We start from the raw sequence: 21417 nt of genomic DNA, 5'->3' as shown, positions 1-21417 counted from the left end.
ATTGTTCAAATTCTTTTCATATGGGCATTTTGTGCTAAACTCATAATAAATACACAGCAACTCTACTTTAGCAACTGAATTTTACTAAATGCCTGCACCAACTCGGAGGTAAAATAAGTTAGCTGAGCAGAGAAACATGTGTGCTTGAACTTGGCAGTTGAGCTGACAATACTCCTGAACTCAAGACTCAGTGGATTTGAGTTTCCATCAACCACAACATGGCTATAGTTATTATGACAACAAAGAAATCTAACTTGTCCCAAAATGGTGAATGAGGTGCTATTATTCAATTTCTCACACATAAACCGAACAACTGCTCAGGTTTTCCCCCTCAGATATTTTTAAAAAAGATACATTATTTGCCACTGTAAATTATATTCTGAATGGGCACATTAATTCAAATATTTCATTTAAATTCCCAAGTCTCCCATATATTCTCTGACTGACTGGTGTTCAACTGGGGGAATGCCAATCATCTTGTGAACATAAAACATTTCGATGTGCACAATGTTCATTACATTTGGTTAAAGAATCGACCAAAATGCATTTTGTTTTTGCACTCAACAATACAATTATGGGAAGGCAAGCTTATAAACCTTATCACTGTACAACAAATTGCTTAAAAGGGACATGGAGGTATGAAGATGTGGCATCAAAAAAGAAAATTAGCCAGAACCCAGCTACCCAGAACCCATATTCAGAAATACAAGTACAATAGGAAAAACTAATTTGTTGGAATGTGAAATATCGTGGTCAAAAAGCCCACTACATGCATCAAGGCTCATACATTAAGACAACTGAAACCATATCCTAGGAGTAATTACATACTATGTCGGAGGCTTGGGAAGTAAAGCCAAAATGGCTAGTTCAGGGGAATAAAATTGATACTTCCAAATCCTGGAGAAGGCAAAATCTTAAATTTCCTACCTCAAGAATATAATTCCAACCACTCTCATTAAATACATCATGTTGAAAATGTTCTCTGTAGACCTCTTTGGCCTCTTGAATTTTCTCCTTTGTTACAACTTTGCCTGTTTAAAATTTAAGAGGAAGCAATTTTCATTCAGAGATTAAACAATTAATCCAAGTTTGCGTTTTTCCATCAAGTTCTTGTGGCAAATCTATTCAGAGCTAACCATTATAAATATTGTTATTTATACAAAAGAAGAATAGCAATTGCACTTACTTCCTAAAAGACTATTTTGTAAAAGCTTATTCAGAACCTAGTTTACCATTTCTAATTGAGCTGAAAATGTGTTGCTGGAAAAGCGCAGCAGGTCAGGCAGCATCCAAGGAACAGGAGAATCGACGTTTCAGGCATAAGCCCTTCTTCAGGAATGAGGAAGAAGGGCTTATGCCCGAAACGTCGATTCTCCTGTTCCTTGGATGCTGCCTGACCTGCTGCGCTTTTCCAGCAACACATTTTCAGCTCTGATCTCCAGCATCTGCAGCCCTCACTTTCTCTCTACCATTTCTAATTGTCAAGGAATTTTATCATACCAATTTTCCACTTTAGAGGCATATCATGATCATCAGATCCCCAAACTTCTGGAAATGAAGAGGTAACCAAATAATTCTCTTCATCCAAATGAAGACAATAATTTGTCCAGGTCAGAACAAAACAACATTTAAATTCAATCTAATATCACTGCTTGGGTAGTGAGATGAACGTTTCCAGATGACATTAAGCTAGAAGATTCAGAGGTAGTAGCCAAGATGTGAAAGACCGCACATTGGACCTGAACATTTAACAATGATCAACCAAGTGACGGTGTTCCAGACTAACAGGAAGCATTTGTATTCTAAGGGCAAGAAAGAATTTATAGTAAAGTTCAATCAAATGAGTTCACACACTGTATAATTCTGGCCAATGTAATATTCATGGAACATTTGGGCAATTGACGTGATACAGAGTCGTCAACTTAGTTGCATTCCAGTGTCAGAGGCAACAGGTACTGGACAAGCTATTTATCCTCAAATTTTTAACGGGATAGAAAAACCAAAGCAGAACTTTCATTTATCAAGTATATAATTTAAAACATAAAATTTATGATGGATGTCAATAAGAGAATGACAAGAACAGTGACACCTATTTTCACTGAGCACAATGGAGAGGCTATTACTGTTCATTATTGTAACAGAGTAAAACAGATAACTGCTCCCAACATCCAAAAATGCATCACTAAAAAGCATAAATTACATTGATGTTGTCAAAAACACCCTGCTCTATGGGATGCATTGTAAGTTATCACTGACCAACGTGCCATTGAAATCAATGCAATTGAGAGATTTGTGGTATGTACTCAGCATTAGTCTACAGGGGTGCCAGGAAAATTTCTCTCTCATCAGGTATATAGATGCCCCATCAGGGCTGCGTCACACCCAACTAGAGCAAGTTACTACTGTAATTTTTGATTGGAAAGCTGCCAGAAGGATATGCAGCAACCACTATTTCTTTGATACTGACAACAAATTCTGGGGCAAATTGCATGAAAAAAAAGTTATTGTATTAATTAATACAAGCTGCTTCATACACATATCTTTCCTAAATGTCCAAGAAACAAAATCCTCTGATACTGGATATACAGTTGAAATTTGCATTGAAAACATTTATATAAATGTTCTTTAATGTCTGAATGAACCCACATTACTATATACATCTACATACTATAGTTCACACTAATAAAAAAAGAATGAGCTAGATTACACCTTAGAATGAGCATTAAAAAATCTTAAATATATTTTGCAGTAGAGATATAATGAGTGATCCAAACACCAGCTTTTAAAATTTGATTCATATGCACACCAGAAAATGTTCAAAAAGTCACCTGCTAAATATTTCTTGAGTATGTACTGTAAACCATAGAACACAGTCTCATCATATTGCACCTTCCTGGATTTGATATCTTCTTTCCTCTTCTCACGACATTCAAAATAAGAATATACCTTGCTTGTATTAGGTGGATACTGCAGGTAGTGAGTTACCTTCGTAAATAGAGAAAGTGCAACAGTAAATACAGTAAAAGGATTAATTGAAAATCAATTTTAAAATACATTGAGGTACACAATTAAATGCAGTCAGAGATGAACAGCATGGAAACAGACCCTTCGGTCCAGTCAGGTCAATAAAACATCAAAAATTGCTGGCAGAAAACAGTATTTCAGTTCAATACAACGTACATCCTCCAGACAGAGGACACAAAACTCAGTAAGCAATTTCCCACTCTGCAAGCATCACTGAGGTTTCATAAAAAGGACAAAAACAAGTCTGAAATCACCAGTCTTGAGGAGAGTATTAATCAGATCAAAATTGTATGCAAAGGTAATGTTGCTATAGACCTGAAGGACTATTGGGCTGCTCTGAGTTAACTGGTGCAGAATTTAACCTGATGGCCACCAGACCTTGTTTAAGGGGCAAGGCCGAGGACAGTCCTTTACAGTAACCTTAGCCAGTGTGGGAATTTTTGGCATCACTCTGCACCACAAGCCAGCTACCCAGCTCAATGAGCTACCTGGCTTCGAGGTAAAATAACCATGTACCATTACCAGATTAAGGACTTATTTTTAAAGAGTTGTCTTTATTTAACAACACATGGCTTGTGAAACAGTAACTTAAAACTGGGATAGTGAATAACAGCAGGGTTATGATTGAAATATTTAGTTCTGAATAGAAACTGTCATAAGAAACGAGTGTCTACATGGGGACCATCACCTGCTGAGCTCAAACCATAGCAAAACAAAATATTTAAACATGGTTGGCACATACTGATAACCATGCTCTTTGCATTTTTTTTAATATGCTTGGGACATCAAGAACTTCCACTATTTGCTGCACTTTAAGAGCATCCATTTGATAAAATACAATTTTAAAAGTATGAGATTTCACAAATCAATAGCAATAAATCAAGCACATTTTTTGATATAGTCACATCTTGGTTACGATGAACTTTTCCTTTGACCAATTTATCAACAGTTGTAAGAGTCCTTTTGGGCTAATACACATTACTAAGAAGTAACCTCACAAACAATTTTGATAAAGGGGCTACAGATAGTTATCACCAAATCCAATAGGCATTATGTACGTAGGGCGAGATAAATGGATGATCTCAGATCCAAAGATTAAAAAAGCAATTTAACAGACTCTTGTGAAGGTTATACATATCTGTCATCCTACAAAGTCCAAAAAGCTAATTGTGAGCAGGTTGAGAAAGAGAATCATGATGTTGGGAAAAACAGTGAATAGGGGATTCGGTTTATACAAACAATACTTTCTTCCAGCAGGACAGAAAACAACCAATAAAATCATGTTTTAACCTAGCATTGGATGCTTGAGGTACAAGTAATTATAAAAAGCAGAGCATTTTTCACTTATAACAAACACTTAGTACAGTTTCTGATTTTATACAAGATTGCAGAGTTCCAAGCTTAAGATTAAACATTTTTTTTAAAAAAAGTGCTTCACTAATTTTCAGTCTTTTGACCTAGCAGCTCATGAAGAAGCTAGATATGTGGGAATGCAAGGTAAATCTTTGACATCTTTCGTACCAAGAAAAAACTGAATCTGTGTGCCTCTTTCCCAGAGAGTGCTATAGACAAGATTATTGAAGACTTTTAAAGTACACTGACTCCTTGTTCATCAAGAATCTCAGAATACTTGGGGAGGGAGGAGAGTTTAGCAGAAAAGTGGACAGTGGAGGCCACAATCTATTCAGCTATGATCAGAGCAAGTGATGGAGCAAGGCAGATGTGTGCTCCTAATTTATATGATCACACATTCAGTGGTGGTCTCACTAAATCTATCGACAGACAGAGACAAACATTGACCCTGCTAACTAATACTGACTTCAGTGGTCACATCTGACATCTTGAAAAAGAATTGCAGTGTTACATTTTAAAAGAGGTGCACCATTACATTTTCTCCCCCTACATGATATGGGGCTTTAATGGCTAAGCCAGCATTCATTGCTCATCTCCAATAGTTCGCAAGTTGGTTCTTCTTGAAATATTGGGTATAGTTATTTATACCAAATAAACTGCAGAGTACTATTAGGTAGGGGGTTTCATGACTTTGGACTAGCAACAGTGATGGAAAACCAAAATAGTTCTAAGTCAGTATGCTGTGAGACTTGGAGGAGAACTTGCTGACAGTGATCCCCATGTATTTGCTGCCATTACAATTATTATTAGTAAAGGTCACAGGTTTACAAGATATGGCTGAAAGAGCCTTGGAAGGTTGCTGCAATTACTAAGACTGACACTCTGTCCAAAGAACAAAGTGATTGTAGATTGTGGTGAAGGGAATGTCAAACAAACATGCAAGCTTCTTTGTTTTACTCACTATTTTGCACCAGCAAGAAATGAAAACAACTGCACCAATGCGTGCACCTTTACTCACCAAGGTCCAGCATCTCCAACCTCATTCAACACAGGCCTTACATTAAAAAAAATTAAGTGCTGACTACTTGCCTATCTCTTAACAATATTTGGTACTAAACCTTCTGAGAGGCACCTGGGATTTTAAAATAGCATTTAAAGCACTATGTAAATGCAAAACTTCTGCACAAGAGAAGATCTCAAAAGGTTTTTGTGAAAATTTGTAGCAAACCAACAATCAAGTTCTCATAAGTTATTAATTGCAAGATACAATCAAGTGTGCCCCAACTTTTGATTCAAATGGGACTAAAACAGTGCTCCTGGCAAATTGGTTTGTGCAATCCTTTTAGAATATCTAAGAAAAACTAGCAAGAATTTATATTAATAACAGTTAAAATTATTATGCGTTCACTTGTCAAAATGATTTTCCTCCTTGAATAAAGTTCACAGATACAAATATTTGACTCTGTCTAGCCGAATCCATTCGCAGGGATAATCCTACAAGATGCATAAGTGACAAAAGAGAAATGAGGATCACATTTGAAGATAAAAAGCAGTGACAGTTTGTCTTAAGCTGGAACTATGTCCTTTGGACAGAGCGACAATCTTATCAGGCAGTTTTCTTTGCCAAAATTTCCAACTGGAGAGCTAGCCTAAACAGTCAGTATCACACGGGTTTGATTCCAGACTTTGGAATCAGACACCTAGAATACCAAGGTGACTAACAGAAGATTCTCAATTCCAGCATTTGTAAATGCATACATCTATCCAATGGTGGTGGGAAGGCAATTCGGGAGAACCGATGAAAAGTATTATCAGAAGATAAGTTATAAGTCTGTTCTCAAAAAGGTGGATTTATTTCTCAAGTGGGAAGAACAACATAAACTGCAAGTTTCACACAAACTGTGGAAATTACAACAAATTTGAAGAATCCAAATACAGGACAATGATTTTCCATAATTCTGGTGTGCTGCTCACCATGCCAATCAAAGGAGTCCTGGTACCTAATGTCCATTAGCAAGAATCCATATCCATTTGTCAAATCAACCTGAAGGCTGAAATTGAAATGTTGCCACCACAGTATTTATAAAATACCTGACAAGGATTTCAAACAGACAGTAGAAATGAAACTGTTGGAAATACTCAGCAAATCTGGCAGCATCTGTGGAAAGAAAAATACAGGGATCATTTCAAAGGTCCCTGAGCAAATATTTGACAAAAATAACCCTGAAATGACAGCTGTTTCTGTCTCCATGAATCAGGCTACCAGGTCTAATGGATGTTCCCAATTTCTTCGTTTCAGTTTCAATTTTGCAGCAGTATTTGCTTTTGTCTCAAAGTTAACACTCCCAGGAAAGTGTATGTCTAATATCTCAGGGAGAAGTCATATTCTCTACTGATGCTCAAGGATTTTAGCCTTTAATGAAACCTCCAGGAATAAAGCTTTGGTTTTGGACAAATTTCTCATGTTCTCTACTCAAAACTCATTGATAACCTGAGAACTCCAACTCCCTTACTCTATCAACAGATGCTGAATTCTCTGCAGTTACCCCCCTCTTGCTCTGCTAGAAACTATTTATATACTTTTGAAGTGGCTAACTTGAAGAACATGGCGATCAGATTCAACCGATCTTGTGTTTGAAGTGACATGCATGACCTCATTCTAAGAAACAGAGTGAAAATTAGGAACAGGTATAAAAGTCGTTCAGTTCTCTTTTAACCACACAGATGTTAAGGTTGCATTAATTTTAAAAGAACAATTTTATTTAGGTTAGTTGTTATTTGAATAGACAAACAGTTAAGGCGCTCATGACAAAATGAAAGTCAATCCCATAAGTTCTGTGAATGATAAAACAGTTCTGGTTACAGGGAATCTTGGACACATAATTGGTGAGTAATTTAAATGTTTTTTTTTCCTCCAGTTTTGGGTGCAAGTAAAGGATAAAAGCAAGGAATTTCAATATCAGCTAGATGCTCCCAGACCTGCAGGGTTTTTCCAGTCTTTTCTGATTTCGTTAAACATAATACAAAACTTCAGTAAATATAATTTGCACTTTTTTTTGTCTGACTGCTTCACCTCGCCCTGTCTTATTATAACGGATGGAGTGTCAATCAATTTCCTCTGTGGATGAAATATGAGGCATTCCCAGTCAGACACTGCCTCCTGTCGGTTGAATGAGACGGAATTTCGGTTAGAACTGAAACAGAAAGAATTTAAAACCCGAGCAATGCTAGCTAGCACTCAAAACAGGTTGATAAAACGAGAGGAAAACCCAGTCACCGGGGAAAAATAAAGAACACTATCGAGTTATTACATTTCAATTCGCCAATTGCATCTAACCCGGACTTAGGTTTAATAAGCCGTGAGCTTCGATAGGTGTAGAAATGGAAAGTTGCCCAATTATGAATAGCAGCAGCCAAAGATAACCAGAAGTCACGCTGTGTCATTAGAAAGTCAGAGCAGAAAATACTCATACGCCTATTCAAACTAACCCAAATAACATCACATTCATTTTCAAATATTATGCAGCCTTGACATTTGGAACAAAAAGACCTCTCTTTTTTTCTGAAAAAAAATCTTTCAAAAGAAACGTCAAGTGTGCAAGTGGTGAGAAACTGGAGCCGCATCATTGAAAAGTATCCACAGAAAATCCCCATCAACCACCCTCCTAGGCTTCAGTTTCATTTCCACTCCTTGACCAAAAAGCGAGGGGAATCGAAAAGGCTGTACAGTAGAAATGCTTTCGATTTCGTCTGAGCTGAAGCGAAATGGTTAAACCTCGGGATGGACAACTCTCTGGGGGAGGGTAGACGGAAAACGGAGGGGTGGCGGGGAAAGAGGGAGACGGTGATTACAGGTGCGTTTTACAGGTGGAAAAACTGACTCTCAGGCTCTGCTGGAGGGGGGGGGGGGAATACATTGCCTCCACTCACTGCCATGTCCAAAATAGGAATCGCTGAAAGGGTCGGTGAGAACGGAATGACAAGAGCCGGGATTTCCTCCACCACCACCACCACCACCACCTCGGACAGCGGCCCTCCCACATCCCCTTCACCGCTCCCTCTCTGGTCTATATCACTGAGAAGCTCAGGCGTGAGGACTCACTCACTCACCCGGGCTGTGGGGGCCAACAGTGCAGGGGGTGGGGGGGAGCCCAGCGCCTCTGCCGGGGGGCGGGGCAGTCTGGCCTGCACCCGTGTATAAATAGCGCCTGGTGGCCGTTTAACCTTTACCAGGACCGCGGCCTACGGCGAGAGTTGAATGAGCACCGCGCTGTGGAGGCGATCACCGGGAGTTGACGGTGACGGTGGCGGGGAGGGTGGGGGATAGCGGCCGCCTTACCTTGTAAGAATCAGTGCCCAGCAGGATATTGAAATCGCCGTTGCGACTGTCCATCGTATGTCACTAACGATTCCCTCTTTCCCGAGGTGGTCGGTCGGGCGGGCGCGGTTCACCAGGAGCCCGAACAGCGATCCGACTCCACCTCGTCGTCGCAGCCTCCCACCGCCGCTGCTGCCGAATGGCCCACTAGCGGCGCGCGTGCCCCTTTTTCCCTGGCGCCCGGGGCAGCGCGGCAGCACGAGTAAGTCTCGCGAGACAAGGGAGGCGGGGTTAGCGTCCGCGCGACCCCCGGCACCCGTCACACTGGAGCCGTGATGACGCGCCGTAGGATCACGTGATGTGGAGGTGCCCCGCGCGTGGAGCAGGATTTCGTTTCTTTGGGGCTTTTTGTGGCGGCGGCCGTCGAATTCCTGGAGTGGGACTGGAACCCTGTCCTCCTGATCTAGCGGTCGTGATATTACCACTGCTCCGCAGCACTGTTAATGCGAATGTGACCGTAGAGAGGCAGCAAATAACGACTGTCTCAGCGCCGGCATCTTTCAGGTACTTCCGAAATTTACTCCCCATTTGCCAGAAGAGAGGGCAAAGTAGTAGCAGATGAAATACAGAATGAGGTAGGAAGAATGGAGGCGAAGACTATTATCTAAAGGCGTCGTGGAGGTGCTGATGTTGGATTGGGGTGGACAAAGTTAAAAATCACAACACTAGACTCGCCGACTTAAAGGGCGTTTAAATGGTCATTGGATAAACATATGGATGGTACTGGAACAGTGTAGGTTGGATGGGCTTCAGATTGGTTTCACAGGTCGGTGCAACACTGAGAGCCTGTACTGCGCTGTAAATGTTCTACTCCAACAGGTTTATTTGGAAGCACTGGCTTTTGGAGTGCTGCTCCTTTGGCAGGTAGCTAGTGGGGCAGGATCGTAGGACACAGAATGTGTAGCACAAGCTCATCATGTCACACAACTGATGTGACATATTGAACAAACCTAGATTACTGTTAAGACTTTCATCTTTTAGAATGGGTTGCAGGTTTCAAATCATTAGTATGTAAACCCAGAACTTCTTCCCGAGATAACTTAAGGCGTTATTTTAAAAATGTGACGTCTCAGCTCAGCATTAAAGGTGTGAGGTTGGAGTCTCTGTGTTCCAGTCTTGAGTCAGACTGGTTCAGTTTCCAAAGTAGGAATTTATAAAATGTGACATGAATTGACTGCCAACAAATTGTGTGCTTTTTGAACAAATGCAATTCTTCCCATAGACTTGTGTCTATGCATGCATGTGAGGCAGGGAGAGTGTGTATGTGCACAATAGAGTGTGTGCATGAATGTGACGGAGTATATGCCTTTGAGAGGATCTGCGTGAGTGTGTGTGTATGTGTACTTGTGTCTGAGTATGTGTGTATGGTGTAATGGTGTTAAAATACAGATTTGAGATGGCCCAGGGAATCCCTTGTGGACTCAACCTGTAAGACTCTCTTGGTTCGTATCGGAGATCGTACTCTTTGGTAATCTGGAATAAAAGACCTCTAGCAGACAGCTTAGTTTAAGTTTGCACCCCCTCACAGACTTAAGACACTCTGCACTCACTACACACACACACACACTTTCTCACACTCTCAACCCCCACCCCAGACAGACACACACATGGACAGACAAAGACCCACATGCACACATATATATTGTGTGTGGTGAATTTTTTTGGTATTTTCAGAGTTACATTGCACTTTGCTCAAAAACCACATCGATTCATGTCGAACTCTGAGCTCAAAAACTGCATGAATTTATGTAAAACTCTGTTATTTCACTTTTTAGATTGGAATCAATCTAAACATCAGGTCAGAGACAGAGAACACAGGGGGCTAACACCTTCAACATATTGTCCAGCTATCACCATTGTTAACAGCTAACCCGAGAATGCAACTTTAAAAAAAAGGGTTTTGTGATTTACACATGAAAGAAGTGAAACTATCACTGTATTCTAACAGATGAAAGGCTTAACAGACAATCAATTCTTCAATGTATAATTTCAATTACATCACACTGCAAATTTTTGCTATAAATTCTGTGTTATGATCGAGCCCTCCACAATCACCTGATGAAGGAGCATCGCTCCAAAAGCTAGTGTGCTTCCAATTAAACCTGTTGGACTATAACCTGGTGTTGTGTGATTTTTAGTTTAATTTTAGTCATCCCCTTTATTTACCAATAGCATTCCTGTTACAACATAACACTAATACCTATAAGCTAAACTAACTAGGTTCTAAAAACCCAGGAGAGTAGGATATCGCTCTTTCGTTAAGAGCCCTCACGGGCTACTCTGTCTTACTGTCACAAACAGGCTTCCTCTATACAAAATGATTACAAAAAACACTGCATGTTCTTAATTAAACAGATAACAGTGAAAAACAATAATTCGTAAGGAAGAGAAGTTAATTGACAGATCTGTATGGGCTTGACTGATCACTCCTACGAGCCTTGAGCTACCCATCAGGTGGGAAAACCAAATCCACCAAGTTAGGCATCTGCTGGTGAGATAAGTTCCTATAAAGAAATACAGTCTAAATTAAGTGGGAGATGTCATAAGGTAACTTTGCACAGCTCGCATGTCTGATACCATTGTTTTACGAAATGGCTTATTAGCAAGGAGGGCAAACTTTTAACCATAAAATGGCTTCCCGACTATCTGAGAAATTTGCCCAGGTAGGTAAGAGATCACAAAGCACAGCTTGAAGTGAAATTGACAAACAGTTTATTGCAAGCGATATTGCTGGAAGAGAAACTCACTAGACTGACACAGAACTGCCAATCTGTACAGGTAGATCAGAATTTCTCTTCCCAGAGCTGAGGATGAGACCAGTTTTATTATACTGCTGCACAATAAGGTTGATTAAGAAATGGGGTAACTACAGTGTATCTGGAAATGGAGTAATCTAGTTAGAAGGATGCTAATTGGAAAACAGTTATCGGATGAATGTCCTGTTCCTTCACACATTGCAACATCCTGAGAGTATCGATGATTCGGAGATGCCGGTGTTGGACTGGGGTGTACAAAGTTAAAAATCACACAACACCAGGTTATAGTCCAACAGGTTTAATTGGAAGCACACTAGCTTTCGAGCGACGCTCCTTCATCAGGTGATTGTGGAGAGCTCGATCATAATACAGAATTTATAGCAAAACTTTGCAGTGTGATGTAACTGAAATTATCACCTGATGAAGGAGCGTCGCTCTGAAAGCTAGTGTGCTTCCAATTAAACCTGTTGGACTATAACCTGGTGTTGTGTGATTTTTAACTGAGAGTATCGATGGTTCCTTTCCTCTTCACAGGTAGGTGTTAATGTCTTCTCTGAAGTGGTGAGATGCTTCCATTTTCTTGTTCTCTGAGCATGTCCTTGCTGGTGCCTCTCTATCTGACCTGCTCTTTGTGTGGATTTGGTATTGCTAGGTTGTGAAACTGCCCTTGGGGCTTTGAATTATCTGGGGTACTCTGTCATTGTTAGCGAGCATGAAGTGTACTCCCTTGTCTGCGTGGGCTATCTGATTTGGCTTGTGAGCCTGCTTAGGAAATCTGGGTGGTTTTTGGCACAGTTTAGCCAATTTTGCTTTTGTGGGCCTATAATGGTTTGGCAGGGTGGCAGATCTTTTTTCACAATGACAGATTATGTCAGATCCTCTTCGATGTTAGGTTTAGAATAATTTTAAACTCGGAGCAGACTCCTGCTTTTTATCTTAAGCACAGAGTCATTCTGTACCTGAGGCTGAAATGTTACCATAAGGTTGCATTTAAACTGATTCATTAGTCTCAAAGTAAACATGCTTTCTTTGCAGGGTTGTGATCCAAATTCAAATAAGACATAAGATCTGATTGGTTAGAATTGACAGTGGGCAGTCTGTAAGGTCTGTAGAAACGGCAAGAAAGTTAAAGCTTCATCAATATTACCTTTTATAGAGTTTGCATTTCATAACCAGTAATGGCTAGTCAAAATCATCATAAAATCTCAAAATGCAATTAAATTCAATCCATAGCAAGTAAGCACAAAGTTAATTTTCTACTGGCTTCGACAGTCTTAGCACTAAAATGGTCTCTGTTTCTCTTTCTCTGTCTCTCTTGTGTTCTTTTTGAACTCTCAAGTTAGAGACTTGTAACAGAAAAAATGTTTTTCTTTCTGTATCTGCCTAGCTTGCATGGGGTATTAACAATCCATTATAATTGATAGGACCTGACTGTCAATTACAAGGCTTTTGATCATACCGAGTTTCGTTTTGAGGTCGGAATCAAACACTGTCATTAGTTTAGACAATAGACAGTAGGTGTAGGAGTAGGCCATTCTGCCCTTCGAGCCTGGGAATGGCCATGAATTTTATCACTCTGTGTCCTGTTTACATAGATTCACTGATGTTAAGGCAAATGTTCTTAATTGTCTAAAAGCATCCTGTTAATCACTTGGTGAGATCAGATGTCTTTGCCTTCTGCATAACTTGAGTTCCCTTTTTTTTTGTAGCCTGACCCTCCCTGCCTGTCTGTTTTCTAGTGTGCAGAAAATGTCATAGAGTCATAGAGATGTGCAGCGTATCTCCCCCATTTTCTGTGGCTTCACACAAAGGCCACCTTGCTGATCTTTGAGGGGCCCTATTCTCTCCCTAGTTACCTTTTTGTCCTTAATATATTTGTAAAAACCCTTTGGAAATTTCCTTAATTCTATTTGCCAACGCTATTTCATGACCCCGTTTTGCCCTCCTGATTTCCTTCTTAAGTATACTCCTACTTCCTTTATACTCTTCTAAGGATTCACTCGATCTATCCTGTCTATACTTGACATATGCTTCCTTCTTTTTCTTAACTAAACCCTCAATTTCTTTAGTCATCCAGCATTCCCTATACCTACCAGCCTTCCCTTTCACCTTGACAGGAATATACTTTCTCTGGATTCTTGTTATCTCATTTCTGACATCACATTTTAGTCTAAATGCTTAAGGACAAGTTTTAAGGCTATAGACTTTCTCATTCCCTCCTTTTGTCATTTCATGACCACTACATAGCTTATATAAGTATAATTAGTCCATTCTGTTGATTTGTAATCTCAATAGGTGCCTCCTCAGGCGAGTCATTGTCCGGAGGAGCAGAGTCTGAAAGATACTGGATTTCTGCATGGTAGTTCGGGCATGGGGGTACAGGGGTAGACAAGGGTCAATTAACTAGAATTCCTCTTTGGCTTAGGTGAAAAGTCCATTTTAAGCTTAAGCGAACGACTGTGTATATTTCTAGGATGAGACCAAGGATTATCACTACGTCCCACACAGTCCATCCACACAGCGCCTATAGCCAGCAAGTAACACTCCATCCACATGAATTGGATGACGGTGGGGCAGGTATCTTCCCTGCATCTTGACCCGTTTTGTTGATAATATCTGTGTCGTCCAAAATGTCTTTTGAGAAATCATCAATGTAGGTGCAACACTGCAGGCCAATGATTGAACAAGCGCCTCCTTCTTTAGCAAGGAGGAAACCTAGCACAAGCTGCTTCTGAAGCGTCATCATCCGGGTCTCCAGCTTCAAAGCATGGGCAGTCGAGTTGGCAAGTTTTTGATGTCATACGCAAGGTCACTTATCTGATCTAGATTTGGAGACGCCGGTGTTGGACTGGGGTGTATACAGATAAAAATCACATATCAGGTTATAGTCCATCAGGTTTATTTAGAAGCACTATCTTTTGGACCGCTGCTCCTTCATCAGCCCACAACCACCTGATGAAGGAGCAGCGCTCTGAAAGCTAGTGCTTCCAAATAAACCTGTTGGACTATACCGTGATGTTGTGGGACTTTTAAATTTCTATCTGATCTCAGGCCATCTCAACACCCCAGCCAGGAATAAGGCCTCCCAGCAACCTGGACCACCAGGTTTGTTAATGGAAGAAGTTGTGTAAGTGCCGTTTTGTTTTTCCTCTACTTTTTGTTTTGTACTGATTCACATGTTGGTGGGGTTCCATTCATCATCTACTTCAGGTACTTCATGGTGGTGGGTGAAAAGTGGTAAGGTGTGTACTAGGGCACAACATCCATACCATTATTGGGTAAATATGGGTAGGCTTTGTTTTCGCATAGCCAATGAAGGCTAAAAGGAGTTCCAAGGGTGCACTTCTGTGAGTGAATGACGAGTCCACTCAGAGTGAGAGCTGAATCTTGTAAACAGTGGGTGCTATCAAACGTTTGGTTGTCCAAGTGTATTAATGGATGGAGTGCAGGAGTACTACCAGTGTCTTTGATAATATTTTTGCACAGTTTTTGCTTTACTTGCACATGTCGTGGGTACTTTCACTGCACCATTCTAACAGTGGAACAACGTTAACATTGAATCCTTCCAGTTTGCTGGCGCACTTCACACAGTGACGCGCTACTTCTACCAAATGGGTTTTTCCACCACAAATGAGGGATTGCATAACTGGGTGAGTCCTATTTATACACTCTACATCAGAATGATGGAAGAGTGAGCAGATAACACATGGATCAGGGGGTTTAGTTTGAATAAAGAAACCCATTAGGAACAGAAGGAGAATTGGAAGTGCGTAGTATTTTTGGTCTTCATCTTTCCAGATTGTTTTGTTAATTACAGCAGCTACTGAATACAGGATACGTGTAAAGGTATTTCTGTCAGTCGGATAGGAGAGGATTCCATCACGAAGGTATAGGTGGTCAGTCTCATGCCAGTAGGTGCCTTAAGATTTGGTCATTTCAGTACTATGTGCTCAATACTGCAATCTGTACAGTTCGTTTTGAGGGGAACAGACAAACATTTCAAAGTAACAGCTTTCGGTTGACGGAGAGGATCAGGTTATGGAATTGTGCCATCTCATGATGACTGGCATAGAAGTGTTGCAAGGGTGACAATAAAGTTAAGAGCGACGTTTGGATAGACAATGTGAGTAGCTTAAATGAGGTTCAGCTGGGCAGCTGCATTCATAACTTACAATGGTATTAATAAAGATTTCATTTATACAGTTACATTGGAGTTTTAGCTCGTCTGAGATATCACAACTGGGTTGGTTATGTCCGGGCGCACGTACTTTGGTTGGGTTTTTGTCGGATGCCTGCATCAGTACTAACTCTAGGATTGTGAAGGGGATACAAGCTTGCAATGTCCTTCTACCTTTACTGCAGTTTCAGTTGTCAGAAGAACTTGATAAAGGACCACACTTAAAGTCTTTCAATAGTATGTAGTCACCAGGGTCTTTAAATGTTGGAGCTCGCTCTTCTTCCTTCCCTCGTATTCGATAGGCTTCTTTGACCTGTTAATGATAAGACTTTGCTTAGCTTAGTATCTGTGCATTTCTTCTGCCATGACGTGCTCATTAACAGGGTGTTGGGTAGTTAATGGTGCAGACCGCTGAGTCCTCAGGGGCTTTCCATATATCAGTTCAGCTGCCAAGAATCCTGTCTTTTTCTATGTCATGGTTCTCGTATTAAAAAGGGAAGTTGGGAGTACTTGCAGCCAATTAAGGCCATTTCTTCTACCAACTTGCTTAGCTGACCTTTTAAGGTACCATTAGCTCTTTCTACGATTCCTGCTGCTTGGGGATCGTTGGCAAAACAGAATTTTAAATTGTATTAGTGGATAGTGTAGTGAGATCACCTGTAGTATGACATGAACCTAACGTCCCGGTTAAGGCCATCCACACGCGTATCGAACTTAGCTATCAGCATCTGCTCAGCCACTCTATTGTTGTGTACCCCAAAGTCTGCCTTGGAGGACGGTCACCCGAAGATCCGAGGCCGAATGTTCCTGACTGCTGTGAAGTGTTCTTCAACTGGGAGAGAACATTCCTTTCTAGCGATTGTTGCGCGATATCCATTCACCTGTTGTCGTAGCATCTGCTTGGTCTCGCCAATATACCATGCCTTGGGACATCCTTGCCTGCAGCGTATGAGATAGACAACATTGGCTGAGTCACATGAGTACCTGCTGCATACGTGGTGGGTGGTGTCTTGAGCACAAAGGGACTTTTTGGGAGTTCTCGTTCAGAATTCTCTTAAGGTTAAAAAACAGTTTCACTTGGCAGTTAGGCAGGCAAATGCAATGTTAACACTCAAAGGCTAAAATACAAGATCAGGAATGTGCTGCTGAGGTTGTATAAGGCGCTGATCAGACAGCACTTGGAATATTGTGAGCATTTTTGGGCCCTGTATCTAAGGACAGATGTCCTGGCATTGGAGGAGATCCAGAAGAGGTTTACAAGAATGACACCGGGGATGAAGGGGGGAGGCATTTGGCAGGTTGATAACTCTAATGAGTTACACTAATGAGCAACCACCTGTTTTCATGGAAAAAAACACAAAGATCTGCAGATGCTGGAAATCAGAAACAAAAACAAAAAAATTCTAAAGAATCTTAACAGATCTGGCAGCTTCTGTGCAGAGAAAGGAGGGTCAACATTTCAGGTCTAGTGACCTTTCCTGCAGACCTGGCATTTTAAATAGGCACCCAGATACTCCTTAAATGTTGCAAGTGTACTTGCTTCCACCACCCTCTCAGGCAGTGCCTTCCCTATTTCTACCGTCCTCAGGTTAGAGAGAAAAAAAAAGTTTCTTGGATCTCCTCTTAAACCACTTACTCTTCACTTTAAATTTAAGTCCCCAGTTCTTAGACAAGTCTGCCATGGGAAAGAGACTTTCACAATCTAACTTGACTATGCATCTCAATCAGATCCTTCCTCAGCTCGAAAGTAAAAGAAAACCGAGCTTATCCAAACTCTTTTCATAACTGAGACTTTTCATCCTAGGCAACATCCTGGGGAATCTTCAAGTGCAAGTACATCCTTCTGATAGTTTGGTGATCAGAACTGTACACAGTATTGCATCTGTGGTCCAACCAATGTTTAATAAAGCTGTAACAAGACTTCCTTGCTTCTATATTCTACGTTTGGTGAATGAAGGGAAGTGTCCCGTAAGCTGCCTTTATTACCTTGTCTTCCTATGCTGACACCTTCAGGGACCTATGGCCTTGTACAACAAAGCCCTTTCATTCCTCAGTACACCCTTGGTGTCTACTATTCATTGTGTTTATCCTTCCTTTGTACCTCCCTTTGTATACACATCTGGTGCCAATTCATCTGCGACTAACCTTCTTCCACTAGCTAAACAAACACCACATAAAATAAGTGTTTGTATCTTGTTTTTAATCAGTGCAACAATTCCTTCCACAGTCCTTGCTTTTTAAAATAGTCCTTTTTTCCATTTCAGTCCACAATCAGAATTATAGAACCATAAAGATATTGGCCTTAACAAAAAGCAAACTATCATTTAAAAAATATTGACATTTTGTAATAAATGATTTAGTTCAGAGGGACACAAGCCATTGCCATAAAGTGGAAGCAAAACCCAATGGTAAAATGACAAACACTAAATTCAGAGCAATTATTTTTTAAAAAGTCCAATACCATTCAAAATGCACTTATTAGTGCATTGTTCTACTCAGTTTTCCAGCTGTTGAATACCAGACTGTAGCATGAGACCATCCTCCTCAAGATCATCAACACCAACAATTTTTCTGTCATCTGCAAATATACTAATTATACCTTCTACATTCATATTCATGTCATTAATGTGCATAACAAACAGCGAGGGTCCCAACAGTGATCTTTGTGGTATACCACTGATCACAGGCTTCCAATTGAAAAACTAACCCTTCACCATCACCTTTTGCCTCCTGATTGTACTCCAAGTTTGGATCTATTTTGCCAACTTGCCTTGGATTCCATAGTCTCTTACCTTTTGGACTGGCCTTGCATGTGGTACTTTGCCAGATGCTTTACTAAAGACCATGTAAGCCACATCAGTTGCACTACCTGCATCAATGTATTTAGTCAATTAATTTAGCCAGGATCTCCCTCCAATAATCCATGCTGATCATCACTGATTAATCCCTCCCTTTACAAAAATTGATTAATCCTGTCCTTCAGAATTTTCAAGACAGATTTTTCTCCTAGGAGGTACAGGTTAATGGACAGGTGCGGTATTTGGAGTAAGATCACAGATCAGTCATCATCTCGTAAATCACATTAGGAGTTGACTTATTTATGACTGTCTCTATAATCAAAACAAACAATGACAATGCAGAGTATAATGACATAATTATGTATCATTAAATCATGGTATAATGGATACCAGTTTTTGCCTCCGTACCCTGCAGTGCCTCAAAGTCTGCAAGACCATTTGTCTCAACTGAATGACTAAGCATGATTACCCTCATGTCATAGTTGGGAAATCAAATGTAAAAGTGCCCTATTGTGGGGAATCCATAATGCATAATTTAAAGGTAAGATCTGATTTGAACAGAGTCCAAATGATAGTTGGTCTGCAGCTTTGCTCTCACTTTGGGAATGCATAGTCAGGACAATTCTTGGCTCTGCAAACTGGACTGGGAAATTGACCTGAAAATTTGGTATTCATTCAGGAGGAGTTGAAGTTGTGAAATAAAAACAGAAATTGCTGGAATACATGGCAGTCAAAAAGTGTGGTGCTGGAAAAGCATAGCTGGTCAGGCAGCATCTGAGCAGGAGAGTCGATGTTTCAAGCCTAAGCTCTTCATCAGGAATAAGGGGGTAGCCCAAGGGAGCTGAGAGATAAATAGGAGGGAGGTGGGGCTTGGGGGAAGATAGCTGGGAATGTGATAGGTAGATGAAGATGGGGGTGAAAGTGATAGGTTGGAGAGGAAGGTGGAACGGATAGCGGGGAAGGAAGATGGACAGGTAGGACAGTTCAAGAGTGTGGTGCCGCGTTGGAAGGTTGGATCTGGGATAAGATGGAGGGGTGGTGGGGGGGAATGAGGAAACTGGTGAAATCCACATTGATCCCGTGTAGTTGGTGGGTCCCAAGGTGACTTAATGAAATAAGATCCCATGATGTTGGAGGTAATATATGAATATGGACCTAGAACTGGTTAACAAATGACAGAGTTGAAATAAGGGGCAATTTTCAGGATGCAACCTGTAACTGGTCGAGTACTGCAAGGATCAAAGCTAGGTCATAATTATTTACAATATAAATGATTTGGAAGAGGAAATTTGAAGGTGTTAAAGCCAGGTTTAACAGATGAGACCAAAATATTAGGGAAGGTACAGAGTAAGGGTGACATAAAACATCTGCAGAGGGATATAGACAGTTGAAACAAATGAACAAAAACATGGCAGTTGGAATATAATGTGGGAAAATATGCACTTGGAATGAAGAACAGAGGAGTGAATGTAACTTAAATGGAGAAAAACTGCAGAAAGCTGCAGGACAGTGATTTGGGATTCCTCATGCATAACTTGTATATGAGATTTTTATTATTTAATTAGATAAAAGGGAAAGCAAATAGAATGTTGGCCTTGATCTCAGAGGGCGTGGAGTATAAAAATAGGAAGTCTTGTTAAAACTACACAAGGCTGTAGTCAGATTACAGCTGGAATACTGGTAAACAGGTTTGGGTCCCTTATGTAAAGAAAGATTTACTAATATTGGAGGCAGTCCGGAGAAGGTTCATTAGGCTGATCCTCGGTTTTAAGGGACTGTCTTATGAGGAGACATTGAATGGGTTGGGCCTTTATTCATTGGAATTTCAAAGAATAATGGCAATCTTGTTGAGGGATATAAGATTCTTAAGGGACTTGAGAGGGTATGTGAAGGAAAGTTGTTTCCCCTTGTGTGAAAGTCTAGATCCAAAAGGCATAATCTCAAGATTAAAGGATTTTAAAGACAAGTCCTTAGCATCAGCGAATCCCTGTGAACAGGACACTAAGTGATAACATTCACGTCCAATCCCTTGTGAAATTAATGACAGTGTTTGATTCTGACCCTGAAACGAAACTCAGTACTACCAAAAGCCTTGTAATTGACGGTCAGATCCTGTCATTTATAATGGATTCTTATTACCCCTTGCAAGCAGGGTAGACACAGAGAGAAAAACATCTTTGCTGTTACAAGACCCTGACTTGAGAGTTCAAAAGGACATTAGAGAGAGAGAGAGACCACTATAGTGCTGAGGCTGCAGGCCAGTATAAAATTAACTCTTAGCAGGTAAGCACTATGTTTGAACTTAATTGCATTTTGAGAGTTTATGATGATACTGAGTAGCCATTACCGGGTATTAAATACAAATTCTGTAAAAGATAATATGATGAAGTTTTAACTTACTTGCTGTTCTTGCAGACCACTCTACAGACCTGACGGACTGTCCCACTGTCAATTTTAACAAATTAGATTCACGTCTTATTTGAATTTGAATCACAGCCCTGAAAAGAAAGCATGTTTAGTTCGAAGACTAATGAATCAGATTAAATGTAACCTTACAGTAACATCTCAGCCTCAGGTACAGAATGATTCAGTGCTGAAAAAGTAGGAGTCTCCTTCTAGCTTAGAAATTATTCTCGGCCTATCATTGAAGAAATTCTGGCACAATGTGTTGGGAAGCCATTTCATGGTCAACAGTTTACCCTTCTTGAAGCCATTTTGTAAAACAATTGCGTCTGACATGTGAGCTATGCACGGTTACCTTATGAACTCTCCTATTAGCTCAGGCTGGTGAGTCATTATGATAGTTTATCTCGCTAGCAGGCGCCTAACTCAGCCGGGTATGTTTTTCCCACCTGAAGAACGGTTAGGGGGCATGTAGGATTGATTAGTCAAGCTTACACAGACCTGTCAATTAACTTTTCTTCCTTACGA

General features: G+C 40.5%; 2 protein-coding genes across 14 annotated transcripts in view; one reads left to right on the top strand and one right to left on the bottom strand.

The window, feature by feature from the left end:
• Positions 1-852: 852 nt before the first annotated feature.
• On the bottom strand, positions 853-8914 carry LOC122559518 (nicotinamide phosphoribosyltransferase-like). Its single transcript, XM_043709107.1, has 3 exons — positions 8717-8914; positions 2829-2985; positions 853-1031 (listed from the first exon to the last, which is right to left on the bottom strand). Exons 1-3 carry the CDS (start codon positions 8768-8770, stop codon positions 868-870), a joined length of 375 nt encoding a protein of 124 aa, XP_043565042.1. The 5' UTR covers positions 8771-8914; the 3' UTR covers positions 853-867.
• Positions 8915-8964: 50 nt separating this feature from the next.
• Positions 8965-21417, top strand: part of cdpf1 (cysteine rich DPF motif domain containing 1) — an 83238-nt gene continuing 70785 nt past the window's right edge. For 4 of the 13 annotated variants that reach the window (XM_043709102.1, XM_043709094.1, XM_043709093.1 and 1 more), the window contains exon 1: positions 9045-9259. In XM_043709102.1, coding sequence (XP_043565037.1) covers positions 9054-9259 — 206 coding nt within the window. In that variant the 5' untranslated portion in view covers positions 9045-9053. Of the gene's footprint in view, positions 9331-20672; positions 20770-21417 lie in introns of those variants that run through there. The other 9 variants (XM_043709104.1, XM_043709103.1, XM_043709100.1 and 6 more) reach the window with 8 other exon arrangements.

This window comes from Chiloscyllium plagiosum, chromosome 19 (assembly GCF_004010195.1).
Source record: "Chiloscyllium plagiosum isolate BGI_BamShark_2017 chromosome 19, ASM401019v2, whole genome shotgun sequence".
In the NCBI taxonomy this organism is placed as follows: Eukaryota; Metazoa; Chordata; class Chondrichthyes; order Orectolobiformes; family Hemiscylliidae; genus Chiloscyllium; species Chiloscyllium plagiosum.
Note: the sequence above shows the minus strand (reverse complement) of the source record. Positions and strands in the feature narration are given on the sequence as shown.